At 47.3% G+C, this 16834-nt stretch overlaps 3 protein-coding genes across 8 annotated transcripts in view; all 3 read right to left on the bottom strand.

Moving 5' to 3' along the window:
- Positions 1-214, bottom strand: part of myo5aa (myosin VAa) — a 36135-nt gene extending 35921 nt beyond the window's left edge. For 2 of the 5 annotated variants that reach the window (XM_053865102.1, XM_053865098.1), the window contains exon 1: positions 60-214. In XM_053865102.1, coding sequence (XP_053721077.1) covers positions 60-92 — 33 coding nt within the window. In that variant the 5' untranslated portion in view covers positions 93-214. The remainder of the gene's footprint in view (positions 1-59) is intronic. The other 3 variants (XM_053865100.1, XM_053865099.1, XM_053865101.1) reach the window with 2 other exon arrangements.
- Positions 215-6113: 5899 nt separating this feature from the next.
- On the bottom strand, positions 6114-13939 carry arpp19a (cAMP-regulated phosphoprotein 19a). Its single transcript, XM_053866601.1, has 3 exons — positions 13773-13939; positions 10853-10975; positions 6114-7444 (listed from the first exon to the last, which is right to left on the bottom strand). The coding sequence occupies exons 1-3, from the start codon at positions 13827-13829 to the stop codon at positions 7274-7276; spliced, it is 351 nt and encodes a 116-aa protein (XP_053722576.1). The 5' UTR covers positions 13830-13939; the 3' UTR covers positions 6114-7273.
- A 1422-nt stretch (positions 13940-15361) lies between these two features.
- The window catches only part of atosa (atos homolog A), a 29488-nt gene continuing 28015 nt past the window's right edge, over positions 15362-16834 (bottom strand). For both annotated transcript variants that reach the window (XM_053866795.1, XM_053866794.1), the window contains exon 12: positions 15362-16802. In XM_053866795.1, coding sequence (XP_053722770.1) covers positions 16649-16802 — 154 coding nt within the window. In that variant the 3' untranslated portion in view covers positions 15362-16648. The remainder of the gene's footprint in view (positions 16803-16834) is intronic.

Raw genomic sequence — 16834 nt, 5'->3', positions numbered from 1 at the left:
CAGACGAGCCAGGACAGCAGCAGAGTAGCCAAGACGCCAAAACTAGCCGCCAAACTTACATCCACATACAAATACTCCAGCTCCCAGTCCATCTCCGTCGAGCTCCTAGTTCATTCTGAACGGAACTGAACCTTCTGCTGCTCCTCTGGACGCCTCCAGCTACACAAGACCTTCACCAAAGCCGCACTGCTCCACTGCGCTGGATGAAGACTTCCCATTGTGTCCGCAGACATCAGCAGAGCCTACACATGTTAGCCTAGACCCGACCACGGTGACAGCTCATTGGCCGCTCCAGCTGTCCGTCACACAGCCTGTCCTCCTCCCTAAAAAAATCACATGAGCGCTGACACAGGAGAAAACACACAACCCGACGACACAACACATGACGGGCGTCGACAACAACAGGGAAGGGGGAAATCTCCGTGTAAATTGGGATTTTATTTAATTTGGTAGTTGCACAACAGGAACAGGAAGTGGCACCTAGTGGCCTGGTGGTGAGACGTCCACGGGCTGGCCCAGTGAAAGGTCATGTGACTTTATCTGAAGTGATTTATTTGCATTGGAAGAAGCCTTGTTTCCTTATTAAGGTCTATGGAACAGGCTTCTTTCAAAAAAAACACCACAAGTCACAACACTGATGTCTGGCGTGGTCTTGAGGCGTCCCATCATGCATCGCAGGACTGAAAGGGATTTCACTGATTTGGTGGTTTTGCACAGTAATAAAGCTGCTCCCAAGGTAAAAGCCTGATGTCATCCGTTAGTGAGTGTTTTCTAAACGTATCACTTTGGACCAGAATAAATTGCTGCCCCCAGTGGCGGGCCGCAGAACTGCATCCTGAAGGCCGCACATGGCCCACAGGCCTTAAGTTTGAGAACACTGCTCTACTCCCCCAACACTTCCACAAGGAACTTTAAAATACCAAAACACTTGAGGAATAAAAATACTCTGCATGAATGTTAGCGCACAAAAAAGACTTGTTGCTATAGATCCACGCCACCAAGACAACCACCACCATCAGGTGACAACTGTCAATCAACTTAACAGCACTAGCCAGTTATTTCAGGTCACACTGCCCTTGAGCAAGGCTGCTCTATCGTGAGGTATGGTTGTGCCTCCGGTGTTTCTGTGTGAATGAGCTCTGACTCATCAGCTGCTTCAGACCCCCCACCCCCACCCTTCCTCTCGTGACAAAACCCTCCCTGTCTCCCACCACTGATCTGAATTCATATTCCCCACTGTTTACCTGCCGCCTCCCTCTCTCGCTCTGTCAGCCAATCAGAGGTGCCCTCACCCCCGGCTAACCTCTGCACCTCCTGTCAACTGGGACGCAGCCGAACTTGTATAGGATCAGAATCACATATGGTGTGTGTGTGTGTGGTCCTTGTATAGCTGTACCAGAGGGGACCAAATCTTGGAAACACACCTCCATGTGGGGACTTTTGGCTGGACCCCACAATGTTAAGCCTCAATTGGAGGATGGAAACATCAAAGGTAACTGGGTGATTCTCACTGGTTTCCAGTCTGGTTCAGAGTCCTGGTTCAGGTTAGGTTTAGAGGGAGAGGCTGGGGAAAGGGTGATGGCCACGAGAGGTCCCCACAAAACATAAACACAGACTGTGTGTGAGTGTGAGTGGGGGTGTCATGCTAACCACAACGTGCTCAATAGGCTTCTGTGGACGCACAAGTGCACAAAGAGGCGTGTGTTCTCTCCCCCGGGACATCACTGGTCCACTTTAAACACACTGACACAAACACTCAAGTCATTTTAAACAACACAACGATCAGTACAAACACAAACTTGGGTTTGGGAGAACGTCTTACGGGGTCAGGAACTGGGCTCAACCATGGTTCGGCCATAGTCAGCAGTCGGTTGCTCAGTCGTAAGACGGCGTTGTGAACCAACAAGCTACGGCTGCGCTACGAATCCAAGCACTTGAACTGACTTTGAACTAGTAGCACAGCAACGTTAGTAGTTGAACTACACCAGTCCCACTGCATGGAGAGGGAGACTTCAGACACTACGCTCTCATTAGCCCTTATTTTAAAATGCCTCTCAGAGTCTCAGAGTAAATACCTGTGATCTGCACTCATCAGTAAAGTATTCACCACCAACTTCCAGATTTTCTTCATCTGCTTTTTAATAAATGAGTGGAAATCTGATTTTAAAAATGTTTTTTTATCAGTGGGCAGATACAAAAACATAATCCTCAATAACATTTTTATTAATTTATCTGAAAATGGTAAGAAAACAGTCAACAAGGTTCACTTTCGCTTTCCAACGAGGCATTCCTCACAGAAAAAACAGCTTCTCAAATGGTAAAATAATAAAGTGCAGATTGACCAAACACACTACCTGGCAACTAACATTATATTGTTCAGTCTTCACTGTTTTGACCCTTGCAGTGTGATATTGGTTATTTTGATCTGCGCTGATGACATCATCACGCTCACACAGATTCATCCGTGCATCCTGGTAATAAACATTTCTCTTTGGGTTGGATCACATGACTGACAGAAGAGCATCAGTCATGTCAATAACAAGCCCACCTGTGTCAGCAAGTTAATGTGTGACACCTTTTTTTATATTTGACATTTATGGGCTGGGAAATGATTCAGGTAAAACATCAACAAGGCCATTTAACTGTATTTAAAAAACATTTTTGTGGTTAAATTACAGTCAGTTTCAGCAGAGACCTGCGGAGAAAGAAAGTATTATGTTTCTTTGCTTCCCTACTGTCTACTGAATTAGAGTCAAGTCCAGTGTCGAAAAGGAGACGGAGATGTGCTACGATCTGGACCCCGTTCTTTGACCCGGCCACCCAGAGATCGACCCCCTCCTTTACCTGTCCTCATCCTCTAGTCACCACCTCATGTCCTTCCTCATCACTGGTGATGTCCTCCTCCTCCTCCTTTAGGTCCAACTCTGCCTCTCCTCCTGACTTGGTCTCTGAACTTCTCCACATGTCCCTCTCAGATCCTCATGACCTTGTCGCTCCTGAGAACCTATGCTCCTTGCGGGGAGCTTTGGGCATGTTTGAAGGAACAAACATGGAGTGTGCGCTTCAGGACCTTCAGCGTCGGCTATAAAGACACATCGGTGTGGGGGTCACTGGCCGCGGTGGGACGTTACGACACCACTGGTCAGTAATGGATGGGCTGTTTTGAAGGCCAAGACAGTCCCCTGGAGAAGCTAAAGGAAGCTTATTAGCACAGCATTCAAGGCACCAAACGCCGGTGAGAGTGCAGCTGTCAACGGAGGGGGAAGGGCAGCTCATCTCCTCGCACCAAAACACAACATCTATTTATAGAATTGGGCAGAAAAGACAGAGGATTGTGTCCTTGGAAGGGTCTTGAGAGTCCATCTTTGGCGGTGTGGAGGCCGCGCAGCAACATCCGCGCTCGTCTCAGCATCCCGACCTGCCGCGGAAACACCCGCATCCATCCCCGCAGCGACCATCCGCACCCTCGACACCGCGGCGGCTCCGGGCTGTGACCCGCTACAGGTCGGTGTTGGACGGTGGAGCCGGGAGTCGGTGACGGCTGGCACCGCCTTTGCGTTAGCCAGCGGAGGGAGGATGATGTGGAACACCGAGGTAAACAAAGCGGTGTCACCTCAACATCATGCTCCGCTCTCTGTTAACAGAGAGTGTTTTTTCTTTTCCAAACTACTTCATCATCGATGCTTTGTTTTCTCACCCGAGAGCATCGGCTCTCATGAAGCACCGAGGACCTTCCCATTCATTCACCGCCACCACACAGAAACGCTGCTTTTGACGCGAGATTAGCGCAGCTATAACGGCTCTTCGACGGTGTGGTCTGAGGTTCGGCGTCTAGTTTTCGGGGTAAGAGGGTGAATGAGGTGCCGCTACAGCCCGGACACACGTACCTTTGTGTAGAGCTCGGACGCTGCCATGGCGGGCTCGACGTCCTTCAATCGCCCGGGCTAAACTCGGGAGCTCTCCGCTGCTGTGGAGGCGGCGCGGGACAGGTGGTGGCGAGGAGCTGCAGCGGTTCAGCGGGAGGATGTGGCTCCAAGCGCCATGATAACCTGTCGGGCTCGAGGCTCCGCTGGCTCACGCTGCATTCTGGGTATGAGGAGAATGATTCAGCCAAGTGGGGAGCAGCGGGGAAACTACGACATCTGGTGGCGAGAGGGGGAATCACATCAACAAAACCCAACAACCCTGTTCTTTTTTCCATTTCACAGAAAAACGACATAATAAGAAATAAAACATGCTGAAATAAAAACATAAGACATCTTCCATTCAATACATTTATTTCCTAATTATGCAGGCATATTTAATTGACATGCTTATTCATTTACATATTTCTTTATTTTCATTCGTTTTGTATTTTTGAATTTTCACATTTATTTCTTTGCAAATTTCTGTATATTTTAGTCATCATTTTATCGACCGATAAATCACAGACAAATCGCGTATAAAAAGCGTCAAAAGGGAAGGGAGATTGCACTGATGGACGGTAGAATAAAACACGGTTAGAAGGACAAAAATGTCGAAAAGATTTTTTATTCTTTTGTGGCGCCTCAATATTCCCGAGGAAACCTCCCAAAACTATTAATAAAACCTATCCATATTTCATGCAACAATGAAAAAGAAAAAAAAAAACTAGAAGAAAGTCGCAATACTACGATTTTACTCTCAGAATATTACATGACATTATAACAAACAATGTCAATCCCTTCAGTGTATTCATATGCATATTTAAGAGGCCACTAAGTGGGTTTTTGGAAATAAGACGACCCGCCATCACAGTGTCACACGTGACCTACCAGAGCTCTCCAGTGATGTCTCTCTCTTCCCCTCAAGCATCAGTTGTTAGCTCAACTTCCTCTCGACTCATACAAAGCAAATGATAAGAGAGGTACGAAAAATAATCTGCGGATAGACGGGAGTCATTTTCAATGCTTGGACTCAGCTGGTAACTGCTGGACTCAGCTAGTTTACTTAGCAAGTGCAACGGCAACAGACCGAATGACGGCAGTTCAACAAGCAGGAAATGTCCCGGACAAAGTGACTCACTTTTCCTCTCTATCTTTCTCCAAGGAAAGTGTCTGACTCCCGCCTCCTGTCCCTCCTCAGACCAGTGACCGCTACCTGCGCTTCCCCCGCCGCTCAGGACACGCCCCGCCAGCGGTGAGGGGGAGGGGCGGCGACGCTGACACACGCCGCGTGGCGCTTTCAAAGTAAAAGCGAGTCAAATTATACTGTATATACACGCCAAATATGTCCCTATTTTCGGGGGTAGAAATGTAAATCGTTTTGCATTGGGGGCAAGTATATCAGAAAAAAAATATGTAGAAAAATTGCGGTGTGATACAAACGTCAATAAGAATATAAATGACTTGAATATAACCCATTAATTCTTTCGACACTAGCAGCCTGAAGAATGTACCTGTAGGTATTGACTGGCATTTGCTACATAACATATCGTAGCTTCTTCGCCTCGGCCGCTAAACTGTTGAGCCAGCCTTTGTTGTCCATTTATTTGATTTTATTTTTTATTTTCAGTCAGTACTTTATTTCAAAACACTCCGAGTTGATGGGATCCCCACTGACCATGGCAATAAATGTGATTCTGATAACCCTTGGTCCTTACCTGTAAATGCTCTTAATTTCACCTGTGAGTTGGAGGACACGAAAGTGGACTTCCGGTATGGCGCTGTTGAGCATAGAACCATGAGTTGTGGTTCTAAAACCAAATATGCGAGTTAGCGTTGTGGTTATGATTCAAAGTCGAGTCAGAGGTAGAGAGCCACTGCTACCGTTGACCAGATGATGTGAAGCTATTGCGACTCTCAAGAGATGAGGTGGTGTCAGGATGCCAGCCGAAGGAGACGGTCTGAGAGTGTCCAGTGTGAGGAGGCCCCGGGGCAGACGCAGGGTGCACTCTGAGGATGTTCCTTCAGAGGAGCGGGAAATGTGTTCTGTATATTTTTATACTTGTTATGAAGGGTGAGTTCAAACGCTGCAGTTACTCTCCAACACAGTGGTACTGCATCCAGGAACACAGCACTGAAGGCGAGCGAGCTTTCCGAGACCCGGTCGGCTCTCTACAGTAACAAAATGGAAACCAAGAAGCAGAACATCAGTTAAACATTTGTGCAAAACTATTTTATTTACAAAACAAAATGGCACAAATCGACAGCAGGGCAGCCATATACATGCACAGCTCAGACAGATGTAGTTTAGCTTGAATTTTCCACACGGCAGGTCAACGTCGTTCAGTCAGTAAGGACCTGAAAGCACTACACAGTAAAGCTGCTTCAGATAGAAGTGTGAAAATGACCGATGAGCCGAGAGCTGCTCCCAGAATCATCTCCCCACAGGACTCGGGATCTGGTCCGTACTGACAGAATTAGAAGGTTGCCTGACTTCCGTAGAGCGGGGCGGCGCTCCACTCGTGGAGACCTGGCGATGGACGGAAGAGGGGGCGCCGCTGCGTCACTGAGACAGCAGCCCTCCTCCTCCTCCCACACCTCCAGGACGACAGGAATGGAGCCCCGGCCGTGTTGAACCCGGTGCGTTTGTCCGTTTATCTCATCACTGTATGTCCTCTGGAGCCCTGTGGTCACACGTAGCGTTTCAGCATGACACATGGCTGCCACCATGTGGTCGCCTGTATACGACAGTCACAATCAAAGTCTTGACACCACTGCACGGGCCCTCGATGACAATATTGAATGATTCGTTCAGATACCGACAGCTTCATTTAGAATAAGGAAATACAGTGAGCGATAATACAAATCTGTTGTAAAATGTTAAAAGGCCGACTGACATCTGCCCCCTGTGCCAAACCATATGTACACTTCCCCACACCGAGTCGTTCTGATCGCCGCCATAAAGCCCTCAAACCATATTTCGCTGCTCGTTACATTTGGGTGGCCGGCGGGCGCCGAGGCGTCAGCGGCCCGCCACTCCGGCACACGCACACTTGATGTCCCGACGTTCAGTGTATCTTACATGGGAGTAAAGAGCAAAACAGAGGAGCATGAGAAACCAAGAGGACAGTGAGAAACAGGCAGAAAGCTCAGGGAGGGAGACAGAGACGGGGGCCAGATGGGGTGAAAACAAACAGGTTGGAGGGGTCAGCAAGCCAGTTCGCTGGGCGCTTGTGAGGGGGTCCAGACACTGGGAGGGAGCAGGGGAAGGGGAAGCAGAGGACAGGTGGTACTGTGAAGGAGGGAGAGGTAATGTTACAGCTCTGAGACTCGAGTGGACAGGGTGGGGGGAGGGGGGACGGGTGCATGCTTCAGCCTGCCAGTTTACTAGCCACCAGAGAGGGTTTCCTCTGGGGCAGGTCTTGGGGGGTGGGGATGTGGTCCCCCGTGATCTCAGTCTTCTCCGGTGCGGCCGTCGGCAGCTGCTTGTTCTTGACCTTGGCCTTGGCCATGTTGTAGTCGCCCGAGTCAAAGTACTTTTGCTGAGGAGACAGAAGACGGACAGGTTTCATTCCAACTCCAAGACATCAGAACAAAACACAGGCATCCAGGGAACGAACTATGAGACGGACAAAGCCAGATGAGACCAGGAGCCGATGAGACTGGTGGGGGAAAACTCCAGCCAGTTTGGAGCGTGGCCCGGCTAGACCCCATTTGTCCAGCAGAGAGCGCTCTCGCAACCAAGTTTGGTCGTGACTCTGGCTTCTGCTACTGTTGTTCACATATAGTGAGTGAAGTTGCAGTGTGAATCACAGCTCAGTTCCAAATATCTCATCGCCCTCGTGCGCTGCTCCTTGAACGCAAGGATGGGCACTTCAGTTCCCATGATGCAACAGGAGCAGCAGTAGTTAGAAATGTCAGTGCAAAGTCTAAACGAGAGTCCAATTCCCTTTAGAGGTCAGTGTCAGGATGCAGATGCTTGAAAAGGACAAAGTTGGTGCCGGAAAAGTATATTACAGAGGATGAAAACAGATAACTGATTATTTAAAAAACAAGCTTATAAATAAATCAATAAATACAAGAGAAATTTGCCGTTTGGTTTTTGACAATAATCTCAGACTCTTGTGCCACAGTAGTCCAGGTCTGTTGCCTGAGGAGTATTACATCATGTTTGTGTACAAATCCCTCTTCAGGACTTCAACCACCAACCTTCCAAACCACAGTCAGCATTACCAGGTCGAGGTAAAACGCCGAGTCAGTACAATCAATGAGAATCAATGACGACTGCTGTGGCCGAGGAACGTCTTACATCACCCGGTGGAGCGGACCACCCAGGGTCCTGAGAGCAGGGTCCTGAGCGCAGGGCCGAGCGACCCTGCTTTAAACACAGCCGCTGGTGCAGCTTGCTGCCAGTCCACATGACAGGTAAATGAAAACAGTCAGTGTAGCTGAGGACTTGAGAGAGCGACTCCACATGAGGCCACTGTTGTGTGCAGAGAAGCAGCAGCAGCAGCTCAGACACACCTTCACCTCAAGCCTGCTGTCAATGTCAGAAGATTAAAAAGAGTGTCTACAGCACGCAACAAACCTTCAAAGTAAAAGGTGTTTTTCAAACAAACCACAATCTAAAAGTTCTCCATCTGAGAACAATAAAACAGGTGCTTTTATTGACAGTCGCTTCACAGAGTCGCACCGTGTCCCTGCTTCAGCTCGATGAAGTCATCTTGATCACCAGTTCATTCCTTGATGCTGTGATCATCCTAGTGGGTGAAAATGTAGGTCACAGCAGTGTTTAGCTCGAGAGCTGGTTCAAGTGAAGACGGTGACTGAGACCTTGCAGCGAAGGAAAGCCAGTCCCAGGAGAGACCCAAGGACTTCCTGTGAGGAGCTGCTGACATGTGAAGTGGGGACCCAAACGTATCAGCATTGGCTTAGACAGAATGAAACACTCGTGTCTCAGTTCATGCCCCCGATGCCCACCAGTCTCTGCTGGCTGTCGCGAGCCAACTCTGTCCATCCACACGACTGCTAAGACCTGGTGGCAGGATTTCAGGATGGTGAACTCCTTTAGGGCCATAAGGGCAACACAGAGGAGGTGCAGGTGGTTGATGGGCTCACACCTCCACAGGTTCATAGTAGAGAGAGTAGGACTCACTGCGTGGAGCATTTCACAGGAGTGATCTGGTGAACGATCAAATGGCAGCCTCTAACAGCCAAGTGGGATTAGCAACATGCAAAGTTCATGATGCTAATCCTGGAATGAAGTTAGATCACTAGAATTACTGATTCATTTCAGCTTCATCAATCAAACTAAGGCTCTTGTACACTGCTCTGATAAAGGACTGTTCCTCTGTAAACTGTGACTTTTTCTGCTTATATGGGTTTGGACTAGCAAACGAACATCATGCCGCCAACATATTGAGCCTTGTCACATCAAACTGATGACATCACAAGCATTTATTTATTATCAGTGCTGCAAATGAGCCATTTTCGCCCGCATGTCAATAACAGATGTGACACGTGAATTATATTGGCTGCATGATTCCAGTTCAGAACATTGTCGAGTTTGTTTTGTGAACCAGTTTCAACGCGGGACCCCGTTTTCACAACTGGCTAAGAAGTGATCCTTGCTTTGTATGTGGAGATCACTGACCTTTCTACAGCTCAGACAGCACCACTGCACCCGCGGCCTATATAGACCAATGTACGGACAAAATCAACTTTCCTTCTTAAACTTAGTAAATTTTGTGTGGCTTATATTCTGGAATTGTATATCATTGATGCCTTGCAAGATGTTCAAAAACTACCCCAGAACAAGGTACATGAGAGGACCAAGCCTCATCTTTACCACCACACGCAGCCAATGAATCCTATCCTGAGGGCCAGCTTCCAAACGCTCTCACTTTGAAAGCAAAGATTCTGTGCATTTATATTCTCAGACCACTCAAGTTTCCTGGCAATAGAATCGATAGTGTCTTCTTCTTTGAACCACTTGACCACAGCTGAACTCACATCATTTAGCTGTAATTTCTTAGTGTAAAATGGCCTCCTTAAACATGCACAAATATGAGTCATTGTTTTCTGACCACAAACCCCATCTCCTCATCATGACACCAGCCATGGACCCCAATCAAACAGCATTAACCTGAGGCAGCAAGCTACTGTGGCCAATACAATGTCTTGTTTGACCATGTCTCCAATCAGGCGTTTGGCTAGGATTTTGAAACAGGGCGTCCAAAGCCATGCCCCCATCCCAATAACCCCGCCCATTCCCCTGCAGACACACCATGTCAACGACTGACTAAATAACTTGCTTTGTAAGAAAACAAGCTGTATACATCTATTTGTACAAAAATATCTTAAACATCTGAGTGAAATAATGGTTGACAGAGATGAAGGATTCTCCTGGGCAGCTGTTTTCCTTAGCTGACCCCGTTTAAAAAAAAAAAAAAAACAACCCACACATTTGGATTTTTAATTAACAATTCAAATATTGCGACCGCGATGGCCAAGCTACGGCTGCAAACTAAGGCAACTAAGGCCACTAAACATGGCGTAATTGTAGGGCGGCAACAACATAATCGAGGATTAGTGGTGACATCATTGCTCTCCCAGCAGCAAGCAGAGGCTACAGGACTGTGGCAACCTAAAACGTCTAATTTAAAGTTTGAAATCAACATTTAGCACTAGCATGTTTACAACAATTGCCATGTTTTTTGTTTTTTTTTTCTCAAAATTACCGTTAACGTTAGCCCACACGCCCACATATGCAGACTTACCGTTAAGGAAGTCGACTATCCTAAACAGTTGTCGGCTGCAGCCCTGCCTAATAACATGCTTGTATTTAAAAGCAGCCGTTATTTGTAAATCAACTAGGTGAAGTTTGATAAGAGTCACACATTTACTTCACCAACAGGACACCAAGTTATTCTTCCAGTTGAGGAACTCACCCCCTTCTGAAGGCGCTTGCGAAGCAGATCCGAGCCTCCAGGTTTGTTCCCGAGGTTTGGGTATCTGGCTTTCAGCTTCGCCTCCTCCGCCTTCTCAGGACTGATCATCTTGTCCTGACATTCCTGTAAAACACCGTCACCATCGTCATGATCTTCAAAGGTGCCCAACACAAAACGCTTAAGAATATAATGTATCAAAGACAAGCGCATTCAAGTGCACCAATAATTTCACAATCACTTCTCAAGTTCTTCTGGTCATGTGCCAGGTGAAACGGTCTTGTGACTTCTGCAGTAAGTTGACCTCTTCAGACCAGAGCGCTTTGCGTTTTGGGACATAGGAATGATCTAGGAGGAGTAATAACTGAACTTTGTCCTGTAGGGAAGGTTGTTTCTGCCAAAATATGTCCCCGTTTGTGGACAATAACTGTTATCAATGCAGTTATCAATAACAAGGCCACCGTGACTCCCATGTCATGTGAAGCTGGAGACATGATTGCACACATTAATGTACTCATTCTCAAAACTTGAATGTTCTGTCCTGCGCCGTTTTCTTTCAGGAGACACACAGGTCTTGAGTGTTTGTATGTACTTATGCTCCTTGCATCCTTTTCTCACTGAAATGGCTGCCCCCACCCCCGACCCCCTGGGGGTGAAAAAGTCAGACAGAGAAACAACAAAGCAAAGAGCACAGTTTTGACATTTACTGACTTGGAGTCTCCAACCTGCAGCCATCAGACTCTTCAGATGCCGTCTCCACTTAAATACCATGGACACGTTCTTTTCATAAAGTTATGACTGTGTTTCTTTCCAAAACTTTCTATTAAATGTCCCAAAAACCGGATGCCTACATTTATGTATTTTTCTGTCTGTTCCAAATAAACAATAAATGCATAAAACAATCTCCACTAGTGACTCCAATTGACTATTGCATTTGTCAGGTTAATTAAACAGGTTAATTAGTCGATGAGTCATGATATTGTATCTCAGTGGGGAAAAACAATGCTTTCATAAGCGTCTTCACCACAGCTTTAGTTTGATTTTCAATGGAAACTTGAGGCACACCAAGCCCAATGACAAGGGGACCATTTCACACCTTGGTTTGAGCAAGTATAATTGGTGTATGATGTTCAAAACATGACATACTTGCTATAAAAGTGTTACACTTTACACGTTTTAAAAGCTACAGTCAAAGATGGGGCCGTGTTCGTCAACCAGTACACATGGGTTTAGGTCAGACCTGGGCAAAGTGCGGCCCGGGGGCCAAATGCGGCCCTTTGACTGTATTTATGTGGCCCTCCTGGAGTCAGAGCAAAACTATAAAACTGACATTGTTGTTGTCTCTGACATTTTGTCTTATGGATTGTTTTTTGTTTATTATGACGTAACTGAAACATAACCTTCTTGTTTAATTATTTTTCTAAATCTTTTCCGTTGGCTATTTTAGTAGGAGTATTTCGTGTCCCTTAAAATACATCAGAATTGAAAGTAAATTTTGAAATGTATGAGCCACATTGACAATCGTTAAATGGAATGTGGTTTAAATTAAATAAAACACAACAAACCAACAGTTTCTATGCATTTTTACAGTGTAAATTCATAATCACACATTATTTTTATTTTCAATTTTCTCTTGTCCTCCTCTCTTTGTGTTTGACGGCCCTTCTCAACGGTCACAACATATAACCCGGCCCCTTGGGACATTTAATTGCCCACCTCTGGTTTAGGTAGTTGGTGACTAGCCGACTATCAAAAGAATGGTTTGACGCTGCCATAATCTGCCCACACGTGGACGGCGGGGACCTACGGGGTTAAAGGAAACAAAGCCCTGAAGCGCATTTAACAAAGACAAGTTTGGTTCTTCTAAATAGGGGCTTGGGTTTGGAACCTTCATGGTTCAAACCAACCATGACTCCAACTATCAACTATCGAATTAGATTCCCTTCCTTTCAGGATTTGGCTGCAGTCTTGTCATGAGGGACGCGTGTGGCGGCGTGCTCGGCTCTCAGGAGCCCACAGGGCCCACGAGCCGGCGCTGGCCTTCACTGGAAACCATGATCCACCTGAGAGGAACCTGCAACTATCAGTGGGTGAAAGATCACCAGCACAGAGCTAAAACTCAGTATGGAGATCATGAAGGCACCAAGCTTGGAGCCACAGTTCAGCAAATACTTGCACAATAGATATGGATCGGCAGCAGATGATCGAGGCAGCTATGAAAACACTGCTGCTTGTTCATGCCAATGACTTCAATAAAAACCGACCTCACCCAGGCGAAAATGTGACACTGAGCCTTTTCTCTATAATCCAACACTGGAATTCCCTTCTTGTAGGATATAAGAGTGTTCTTGGTGAATCTAATCTTTCGCCCTTCTGTCCAACCGGGCAGCAGTTTGACAGCAGTCCGGTCTGTTGGCTACTTGGACCGACTGGCGGCTAACTTGGTTAGCCTGGTTAGCTCGCTCCCAGCGCCCTCGGGAGGCTCGCGTGGGCGCTGTCGTCATCCGTCCACACCGTCACGGGCTCGGGCTGCAAATAGACTTTTAAACCCCACTGGAATGTTCCAGCTAGTGACGCGAAGAGCGGGTTTGTGGAGGGGTTCGGGCTCGGCTAACGGTAGCGTCCGCGCTAATGTCATGACAGTTGGTTAGCTTCCAATGCTAAGCTAATTGTTGCTCTGACATTCAGCGAACCCCCCAAACCCCGAGCTTGATCTGACACGCGCCGCTTCAGGGGACACATGAGACGGGCCACGGCTACAGTGGGCCCGGCGATTGGAAGTGGACCAGGCGAAGGTTTTGAGGCCGACTCCGCTTGATATGTCAACAATAACGAGCGCGGGCGAACGAGCTAACCCGCTGCTGCTGCTCCGCGTTCCCCGCACCGCCGCGGTTTCTCCCCCCGCCACCCGCCCGCAGCTCACCTTGTCGTCCCCGAGAGTCTCCTCGGTCGCCTGAGTCTCTTCGTTGTCCCCCGACATTTCTTTAAAAAGAGATCGTGCGCTCGCGGACCAGCTCTGACTCTCCGTAGATATACGACTACGTCACATGCGGAGACTCCACGCGCGCTCTCGCCCGGGCTTTCTCGCCGTGAGCGCGCACGCTGAGCGGGGATTGGGGAGGATTTGACATTACGCAACGTCCTGATCAGCTGTTGGACCCACGAGCTGCGGCTCAAATCCACACTTCATCCAAGTAATCCCCGATCTGGAGGGTGATCGAGCGGTGACGTCGGCTTTATTCGATGCGCCAAAATCCGGATTTAAATAAAAAAATAAAATTGAATTAAATAATGTCAGTGAGTTATTCATGAATTCATTTTCAGATCAGCATTTTATGACCTGAAGGTCAAAGTGTCTGAGGGATGCGAAGGAGAGAGTGAAGGTGGAACTGGCGGAGTGAAGCACAGCATCTGGCCTCGGTCAATAATAATAATAATAATAAGTAGCTGCTTGTTCCAGCGGTGCTAATCCCAAATTACTGATCATAATTCAGAACTAAAACGCCTTATAGCACAACTCCATTTTCCCTTCAAATACTGGACTGCAGCGGTCGGATGTCTACTTGTTCAGGATCTTGTTTTCACCTCCATTATATGGTCTTCACGAGTGTGTTTCATCACCAACACCATCTCAGAGGAAACTGGCCTTTTCAAAACACACGTTCGTGTCCCTTGGAATTTGACTGATGGCTGCATGACAGATGAGTGTCTTCATTGAGGAGAGACTTTGGAAGCACCAGTCCTTTGAAGGTTTTGGGTGTCACGTTGTGGGACTGTTTTGACAGGATTAGAAGGAGCAGAATTGGATTTGTATTTTTCCATGTTCCCACGATAACACTTCGTTGACAGCTAAAGTCTCTATTTCAGCTCGAACCAGGGTTGAGCGCATGTGGGCTAAAGGTTGGTGCCTGAGAGGATTGATGGGTGGATCCGATTTTAGACATAGGCAGGTTGCCATGGCAGCCTTCCATGAATCACAGCGCTGCCGCACCATAAAGAAGATCCTGCATGAGTGGTGCGTTTTGAGGCTTTGCAAGAAAGTTTATCCAACCGCTGGATTCATTTAGTGTGAACAAAACTTCACGTAAACAACAGGCTTTGTTATTTGATCTCTGTTTACCAGCGACTGCTTGAGCAGAAGATTCTTCTGGATCACTGAGCGCCAGTCACATGACCCAGGGCTGATTCAGGTCCACAGAAGGGTGGAGTAATGACCTCTTTCTTCGGTTTAATCCTGGGTGTGCTCAGAAGTTTTCCTTGCACTTGACTCATCACCCATCTCCTGCTTGGATATTTCAATGACACACACAGGCCAACGGAATGTTGTACTGGCTGAATGCGTTCAAACCAGTTGGTCTTGAATGTTGCACACTGTGATGGGCTGATGAGGCTTCACGAAACAGCATCTTCAGTTTCAGAGGAGAATGGGTGTTCAAATCCAGAGATTAGGAGCAGACAGTGCCATCTAGTGGGCTCTGAAAAGGATTATGCTGCTTCATGAAGCCCCATCGGCACAATGTGCTTATGAGGCTTTGTCAAACAGTGTCCTGTAAGTGGCGCTCTTGGTTCCATTTCATGGAAATGGTTGTTCAAATCCAAAGAATTTAGAGCAGCTCAGTTTCATGAAGCTTCATTCGGCCAACACAACCTTTGTTTCATGTGGTGAACATCTCAACCACAGACCTTTCTCCAGTGTGTGCAAGGACAGTCGCTTTTACTTTCAGGGCCCACTAGATGGCGCTCTCTGCTCTAAATTGTTTGGATTTGAATTATTTCACTGAAACCACATATCAAAGAGCGCCACCTACTGAGACACTGTTTCACGAAGCCTCATCGGCACATCACTACCCACCACCGAGGACGGTCAACATTCCAACCGCTCAGAGACTCAAGGTCATAATCTGAGATAACCAAGCAGCTGAATCTTAATCCTGATCAAGGAAACACACCGGCGACAGGGTCGTGTCCTCACTTCACAGTTGGATACACACAGGTCAGTTACACCAATGAGACGCAGAGTACAAGAGTGCTTTAGAAGATTTATATATACTTTTTTTTAGATTTGAATATCCATGTCAAAAATACTATGATATACATGTTGCACTAAATCATGATAGCATGGGCCATGTCACGAGAAGTAAATGAAATATTAATTTAAATATTAAATAAACTGACGGTGAGTGTGTAAACACGATACTAAAATGTTATTCTGTCTATTGCAACACTTCCATTAAAGTGGTCTGGTAACAGTACAAAAGCATTAGAAGATGACTAGTTCCTGTTTTGTCTCCAGCTGTGATGCGAATAAAAAGGATCCACAGTGCACATCTGGTGTTCGGCTGAAGCCCGGCTGATTGCATGTTCGACTTGTTTGAGTGGTCCGCGGCGCGCGTCTCCAGCTGACTAGAAAAGATCCCCCAGGATCCTGAAAAATTTGGAGTCCCGAATATGCCACTCTCATTCATGTCACGCTGAATCGTTTGTTTTTTTTTTTCTGATTGAAATAAATAGCACAACTCTGTGGAGAGTCCGACTTCTCTCCTGCCAGACGCTGGAGGGGCTTCGCACACGACAGCAGGAGGAACATCTGCTCTGGACGGGCCTTCTCCACCAAGAGTTCTGTAAACTGTCACGCCAGAGGACATGCACTTAGAGTTCCGCTTCTGATGAGTCACTCGGCCTCTTGGCCCCCGTCTGTCAGTTCTGGCTGACGCAAGAGTTGACCACTGTCGTTCAAGTCAATCGCTGGCACGGAGGCGTCGCTGCCACCAAAAAAAAGAAAACAAAATATCTGGGGCTTCAGCAACGGGGAGAGAAGGGCGGGTCCATAGGCGACTCTGTGAAGGACTGGAGCTCGTAGGCGGCTCCACTGTCCACCTCCATGGACTTCCTGGAGAACAGCAGCCGAATGTCCCTGTGGAGGTAGATCTTGCCAGACTTCGAGCTCTGGAACCTGGTGAGGAGGAGGAGGAGGAGACATGAGAG

This window comes from Synchiropus splendidus, chromosome 5, assembly GCF_027744825.2.
Source record: "Synchiropus splendidus isolate RoL2022-P1 chromosome 5, RoL_Sspl_1.0, whole genome shotgun sequence".
Taxonomy (NCBI): domain Eukaryota; kingdom Metazoa; phylum Chordata; class Actinopteri; order Syngnathiformes; family Callionymidae; genus Synchiropus; species Synchiropus splendidus.
The sequence above is the reverse complement of the archived record's forward strand: the minus strand, read 5'-3'. Positions and strand labels throughout refer to the sequence as shown.